The sequence below is a fragment of the Elephantulus edwardii genome, unplaced genomic scaffold (assembly GCF_000299155.1).
Source record: "Elephantulus edwardii isolate Elephantulus edwardi_28Jun2011 unplaced genomic scaffold, EleEdw1.0 scaffold00053, whole genome shotgun sequence".
In the NCBI taxonomy this organism is placed as follows: Eukaryota; Metazoa; Chordata; class Mammalia; order Macroscelidea; family Macroscelididae; genus Elephantulus; species Elephantulus edwardii.
Window position 1 is genome coordinate 12,273,660 of NW_006399803.1, and position 7,902 is coordinate 12,281,561.

The 7,902-nt window shown below is 34.6% G+C and overlaps 1 protein-coding gene across 1 annotated transcript in view; it reads left to right on the plus strand.

The window, feature by feature from the left end:
- Positions 1–1,157: 1,157 nt before the first annotated feature.
- INPP4B (inositol polyphosphate-4-phosphatase, type II, 105kDa) overlaps positions 1,158–7,902 on the plus strand; it is a 702,969-nt gene continuing 696,224 nt past the window's right edge. Inside the window, exons 1-2 of the mRNA XM_006887014.1 lie at positions 1,158–1,248; positions 3,742–3,786. Coding sequence (XP_006887076.1) covers positions 1,158–1,248; positions 3,742–3,786 — 136 coding nt within the window. The remainder of the gene's footprint in view (positions 1,249–3,741; positions 3,787–7,902) is intronic.

Sequence of the window (7,902 nt, forward strand, 5' to 3'; positions counted from 1 at the left end):
TTTATGGTAGTATTTCTAAAGATTCAAAATGCTTTATGTATTTAGATTTTACCAGATGATCTTTACAATACACAACTGAGTTATATGTGAAGCAGCTTTGTTAAGGTCATCAAAGAAGAAGGCTATTGTTTTGTGAAGACTGAAGTCATACCAGTATTCCAAACCCAACTTGATTGTTGCTGCCTTCCTAAACAGTATTGACTGTATATACATTTGAAGATTTTTTATACATTTCAATTCGGCTTGTAACTTGATTTAAAACAGCATTGACTTTTTTCTTTTCTAATTCATTGTTGGTGATGCTATGCTAAATATCAAAATAAATTTGTGCCTATTTGAAGCTATCTGTGCAACAATGTATTAAATTCTTGGTGAATCTTTCTTTCCCCATTTTCATCAATGTGCTGCTACTTGCATTTCTTGTTGAGCTTCCACTTTTTAGACTTATTATTCATTCATTTCACCACACCTCAATCATTAAACAATTAAGCTTTTATCAAGTGGAACAGTAAGAGATTCCATGGGTAATAATGAAGTTGGAAATTCCCTGGTACAACTTGTTGGCTCATCTTGTAAGAAGAGTGTCATGCCGAATTATTTTTATGTGCTCATGAATAATGTTCTAACAAAGATGGATAGAGAAATGCGTGCAAAGGGCACTTGTGATGGAAAGAGTGATAGGAATATTCATCTTGGCAAAACATGCTAATGCACTGACAAAGTGCTATCTGCTCTTGCTGCTAAATTATGTACATATCAAATTAGTGGACTCTAAAGTAATACTATCAGCTACTTTGCATAATAAATAAGGAAAAGAGAAAGCAGGTCTCTTTTAAGATTTGTATTTCCTTCATAGGGCTATATAATAATTTATTAGGAAACCTCTATTTAATCTGGTGTTTATGGTACATGACTTAGTGGTTCCATCCATAAAGTACAAGGAGTTGGATAGTAAGAAGGAAGAAAAATGCCTATAAAGGTACTTGTCGTTTTAGCCTGATCCTGAACTCTGAAGTTAATAGAGATCTTTGCTCTTGATGTCTCCAAAGGGCAGAACTAAGAGTTTGTGTGAAGATACATCTAAGTTTAACCAAGACTTGTTGGCTGTGACATCCAGACAATAAAATTTCAGAAATTAACGAGTGTGAAGGCTGATCATGGAAATCAAAGAGGAAGGAACATCAGAAGAAGGCCAGCACTTTCTTCCTACAGCCCAGGGAAACGATACTGGGGACTTCCAGTTCACAAGTAAGTACATGCATGTGAACTCTCTGAGCACATGTATATTTGTATTTCGCAAATGGGAGGAAATTAACTGTTTTGTTCTTGTCTTATTTGTCTTGGTTTGTGTTGTGTTGTTTGTAACATATCTCTCATCTTCCCTATTAGAAGAGAAAGATAATAGTCCATCAAATCATTGAGTAGAAAATAGTAGACTTAGCATCTTTGAACATGCATAAAACCACTAATAAATACTTTTTAAGCACACCCTGATTAGAATCTGGGAAGTTTTAATGGCCTAGTTGATAAGGACTTGCACTGACTCAAAGATGAAAAAGGTTCAAATCTACCAGCTGCTCTTCAGGAGAAAGATGGCCATCTGCCACATTTTAATCTCTGATAACCTCCTAGAGGGTCAGTTCTGACTCAATAGCGATGACTGACTGGCTGAATTAGAATCTAAATAAGGTGGATGCAATTTTTATTGTCATTTTAATGTATTATTTTTTTAAAAAAAAACAAACCTTTAAGTTGAAGGCATTAAGGAAACAAGGGTGCCATTAGAAGCTTAGTTTGCGCCTGCCATACAAAAGAGCACTCAGTCACATAAACAGAGCAGGCTAGAATATTTGACCAAGATTTCCTTTGGAACATTAGAATTAGTTTTTGTAATGCTCAAGTAATTTAAGTCATTGGGAGTATTGTATATTTTCTCTCAGGCTTAAAATTGTAACATTTGAGTTTTATTGTTTAGTATGAATGGCATTTTTTTCTCATTTCTTTTCAAAAGATTTCCCGTTGCCCAATTATTTAACATTGGCAAACATATGTCTAACCTTCTCATTTCATTTACATTATAAAAATAATCTTGAGAAAGTGGTATTGGTTGGTTGCATTTTTGAGAAATCTAGTTGTCAGAGCTTACAGCAGAGTTAATTGTTAATAACCTTTTAAAAAATTGAGACTATTTGAAGTTCTCAAAAACCTACCTAATAATTGTCACTCTAATCTCTCTTGGAAAGTCTAAAATTGTTAACCATAGCATTATTAAATGTCAGCAGAAGAAGGAGGAAAAGGTTATTGAGCAAAAAAGTTTTAACACTGTAAATAAGAAAGAAAAACAAAGCTTTTATACAGAGGTGGTTCAAACAATGGAATCGTGATTCAATGCTTTTGCTGTTGTTACTGTCATTAGGTGTCATTGAGATTAAATCTAAGTGGTATCTTATAAAGGCACCAGCAAAGAGAATTAACGAAGAGTTTTAGCATACTCATACATTTATTGAGAAATTATTTACTTTGTCATATATTTCACTTTTACTTCTTTTACCACCTATATGTTGTAACAGATGATTTACAGACGTTGTAACAAATGGAAAATCTTGTTTTCCATACTTCCAAGCCTCATCCTCATCTAAGTCTCATTTATAGGGAGTTCTGGTGGCCTAGTGATAAGGTATTGACATTGTCATCCCAAAGGCACACGGTTTGAATCCACCAGCTGCTCCAGAGGAAAAAGGTGGACAATTTTATCTTGTGTGATTTACTGCCTGTGAAAATCCACTGGAGAGTCAGCTGTGGGTTGATTAGACAGTACGTAACAACAACATCAACGACATCAAGAAGCCTCATCCACTCTTGTTTGGGAAGCCCCAGTAATATTTCTGGTCTTCAGGCTTTTCCAGGCATGTTAATTCTTTCTTCAGTATAGCCTTTCTGTCTCTTACCTTTAATCACCTGTCGTACAGCCATTTCTGCCCATGATGACTATACTGGATTAGAATTGTGCTCAATAGGGTTGTCAATGACTATTTTTTTTTTAACAAACTAGGTTACTGTGCACTTCTTCTGAAATCTGTCTAGGTGTGCTCAAACCTGAAACCTTTTGATTAGCACCTGAGTGTGTTAACTGTTTTCAGCATCCAGGGTTTCTCTCTCAATACTAGATATTCATTTTCTTACGGTTGTTCTCAAACTCACTTTTTCTTCCATCTCATTTTCATTCCTTTAGTCATGTAGTTAAGATTGGGGAGGGGGGATCCTGCAGACTAAAGAATGAAAATATTTCACAAAATGTTAAATTTGAGCTATCAATAAGTTGACAGATAAAGAGTAACCATATAATGCTCTCATAATATTCTTTTAATGACAGTGACTATTAACTAAAGGTCAGTGTGGTTTGCAAGATTCATGTACAAGAATACTTCAATAAAGTCTTTGTTTTGAATGTTCTGTCTCTAAATATAATGAAAAAAATATTCACAGCTGAAAAACGTCTTATCATAGTCACCATATTTTACAAAAGCAACAGTCTGATTTCTTTCTGATGCGATGCTAAATAGGGCAATCAAACATTAATCATACCAAGTTCTGCTGCTAATGTTACTGTCGTCCTTTTAAAATTGACTGTCTACAAACCTGTTTGCAAAGTGTAGTCAAATAATATATTTCATTCTTTCGGTTAAATATTCTTGATAATCAGTTAACTTTTTAATCTGAATTAGCACTTTTTATTTACAGGTATTCAGAAGACTCCAAATGAACCACAGCTGGAATTCACTCTGGGTAAGGAGTTCTTTCATGTTTCTATTGGCATAGTATGTGTGAAATGAATTATTATTTTCAAAATAGTTAGGTACTAAAGGGTAAACCATTACATGAAAATTGATGTGAAAATGAAAAAAGAAAAATGATATGAAAGGAAAGGAGAGGATGACTACATCAGATTGAAAATACAAGATGGTTACATAAGAATATAACTGCAAAACTACATCATTACATATCTACCAAATACTGAAAATCATGACTCACTCAGATTGACACATAACCTTAACCTTCACAGCCAGCATGGCTTTCACCTCATAGGTTGGCCACCCTGTCCATCAGATATATGCTATTAATTCACAAAGTGATTTTGATAGTAAACTTTCCCCCTACTGTTGTAAATGTGAAATGTTGGATAACAAGATAGTGTAAGGAAGCTATAGATGTAGTTTACAAAGACACATTATTAAAGACACATTACCAGTATCATCACATATTTTACAATTTTTTTACAAAGATTGTGCTATTAAAAATGTTATATTTTGTGGTCTGTATAATCTCTCCTGGTTTAGAAGTAAAGAATTTAAACCATTGAGTAGGTTTAGCTTACAACAAGCAGTGATATTAGGATTTTATCTCTTAACTAGGTCCCAGAGACAAACCAAGTATCTAGCATGCTTTCTATTAGACTGCATTACTTTGCCAATTCTTGTTTCTTGAGATAGATTTGTTTAATTGCTTACTCAATAGACTGGAGGCTGGATGCATGTAAACCTTTTCTTTGAGTTCCTTTTGGTATGTACAAGATTATTCCCATTTCATACCACATTAGCTCGAAATCATTCCCTCATATTTTATACAGAATTTTTTTAACAGACCCTTAAAATGTTTTACTTCTTTAAGCAAGTCTAAGTTTCTGTAAAACGTAGAAATGTAAAACTTTGTCCAAGGATGAATTAAAAATAATATTCAGAGATATTGGTCTTGTACTTTAAATAATGGCTTCTGGTCTGCTTTTGAATTAAGTGTGTGTGTGTGTGTGTGTGTGTGTGTGTGTGTAGGTACGTGTGTAGTTGTTGAGTCCCTTTGAGTTGGAACCAACACATAGCTGACCCTCCAGCAGATTTTCAGAGGCACAAACAAGGAAATTGCCCCTCTTTCTCTTCTAGGGCAGCCAATGGTTTTAAACCATATGCCTTTGGGTTGGCAGGGAAACTCCTCACCACCAGGTCACCAGAGTTCCTTATTTAAATATGGACTCTCTCCTCCTGTGTGATTGAAAGCCTCTGAAATCTACTGGAGAATCAGCTATTAGGTTCTGATTCGATGGCATCAGCAACAACGTTATCTAGCTCCAAATAGTTTGCAAAGAGGCATTATTTAAACAAGATGAAAATGTGCTTAATATGAACTGTTTAAAAAGATATCCCTCAATCTTTATTATCAATCTTTAGACAGATAAAGGATGTTTTTACATTTCACTTCTGTTTAAATTCTTGAAAGTAACACAAGTGTTTATTCCATTTTATATAAAATTATGTAAATATTATTACTTAAATCTTTAAGTATAAATATGTATTTTTCCCAAAATTTTGAAAACAAATCAAAATATATACATTCATTACCTTTACTAATTTTTAGTGATTTGAAGGATTAATTAGTTTTGAAACATGCAAATTCATTGCATATTGAATTAAGCTTACCATCCTCTTTCCTAGGTAGCATTCAGGATTTACTCTTTCCAAATCAGATTTGTTTGTTCTTCTTGGCAATCAGTAGGACAGTAAATATTTTTTTTGCCAATAACATAATTCAAAGTTATTAATTCTCTTTTTGGTATTATTTGTATTTACTCTTTGTTAGACTTTACAGAGATCTTTTGGAACAGATTTCCCGATGCAATATGTCTTCTGATTTGTATTCAATTTATAAAGAACAATGAGAGAATTATATTAAGAAAAGAATACTAAGTTGAATTAGAGGTACTGGAAAAAATAATGCTCCAGGAATTTACAGAATACCAGTTTAGATGTCTCAGAAAAACAAGACATAGCCCTGGATATGCTAATTCTATTTATGTCAAGAAATTAGGACGGCAGCTATGCAGCCAACTGACTGGAAGGGATCCATATTTGTACCCATTAAAAAATGTGACTCAAACATATGAACTAATAGAACACAATCTAATGGAATTTGCAATTCTATTAGTTTCATATACAAATAAAATCTTGCTGGTGATTATTAGCAATGTGCTGGAGCAGTATAGCACCAAGAAACTGTCAGATATTTAAGCTAGACTGAGAAGAGACTGTGGAGAGAAATAGAATTACTGATTTCAGGTGGCATTGCTAAAAGTAAGCAATACCAAAAAGATGTTTAGTTATTGTTTGTTGTTATGTGCCGTTGAGTTGCTTGTGACTCATAGTGACGCTATGTACAACAGCCCTAAACCCTGCTCTGTCCTGTGCCAAATTCACTGTCTCCAACACCCCAACCCTGGTTACCTCAGTCACTGAATCAATCCACCTCACAGAGGGTCTTCCCCTCCTGTGCTGTCCTTCCACCCTCCCAAGCATGATGTCCCTCTTCAAGGACTGGTCCCTCTTTGCAACATGCCCAAAGTATGTCAGATGAAGCCTCAGAATCCTTGCCTCCAAGAACAGCCCTGTTTAACCCTCTCCAGGCTGAACCTATTTGTTTTCTTAGTAGTCCATTCAGTACTCTTCTCCAACACCATAGCTCAAAGGCATCAATTCTCCTTCTATCCTCCCTAGTCATTGTCCAACATCTTGTATGTACCCATGAACAAAATGTTTCGTTAGGCTTTACTAAATATTCATGAGACTACATGGATTATAATAAAGGATAGAGAACAAGAAAAATATTAAGAATTCTATAATTCCATAATTACATTGTGTTCGTGCAGAACTTGTTTATGAACCGGGAGGCAATTATTTGAACAGAACAAAGGGATATTGGATGGTTTAAAATCAGGAAATGTATGCATTAAGGTTACAGTCTTTCACCACAACTATTCAGTATGTATGATAAACAAATATCTCAGGATCTGAAGTAAAGGAAGAATAACATGTTATCAAGAATTGAAGAAGACTCATTTACAATCTATGCATAGTAGATAACATAACCTTTCAGGTGGAAAACTGAAAAGGAAATGAATCACTAACTGAAGAAGATCAAAGACTACAGTTTTAGTAAAGGTTAAACCTAAATAACAAGAAATAAAAAATCCTGATAGCTGAACCAGTAAGCAACATCATGTTACATGGAGAAAAGATTGAAGTTGTCAAGAATTTAATTCTACATAGCTCTACAATCAAGGCCAATGGCAGCATAAGTCAAGAAACCAAAAAATATTACATTGGGGAAAATCAGCTGTCAAGAACCTCTTTAAAGTAATATCAATAACTAAAATAAAATATTAAAAACTAACATATCTGACCAAAACCATGGTGCTTTCCATTGATTCATGTGCATGTGAATGTTGAATGAAAAATAAAGAAGATCCAAAAATAATCGGTGCTTTTGAATCATGGTGTTAGTGAAGAGTCTTGAATATACCATAGACAAACAAAAGAACTAGACCATCATGATAGATAGGCAACATGATGTAGTGATTATTGTTATATGCCATTGAGTTACTTGCAACTCATAGCAGCCCTGTGTACAATAGCCCCCAAACCTGCTTTATCCTGTGCCAACCTTATTTTCTCTCACACACCTACCCTCATTTTGCCAGTCATTGAATCAGTCCATCTCATTGAGGGTCTTCCTCTCTGTTGCTGTCCCTCCACTCTCTCGAGCATGATGTCCCTCTCAAAGGATTAATCCATCCTTGCAACATGCACAAAGTATGTCAGACAAAGACTGAGAATACTTCCTCCAAGGAGCAGACTGGTTTTACCCTCTCTAGGACAAAACTCTTTGTTCTCCTGACAGTCCATGGTATATTAAAGTTTTCAGTGATTTCATCTTGTTTGCTTCTACAAGTAGCACCCTTGGTTCCAGCAGTCAAGAGATCAAAAGATTATGATAGATAGAGATGAAAGTTGTCATTGTGTTTACCTTATTTGAATTCACAATCAATACCCTTGCTACCAGCAGCTAAGCAATCAAGAG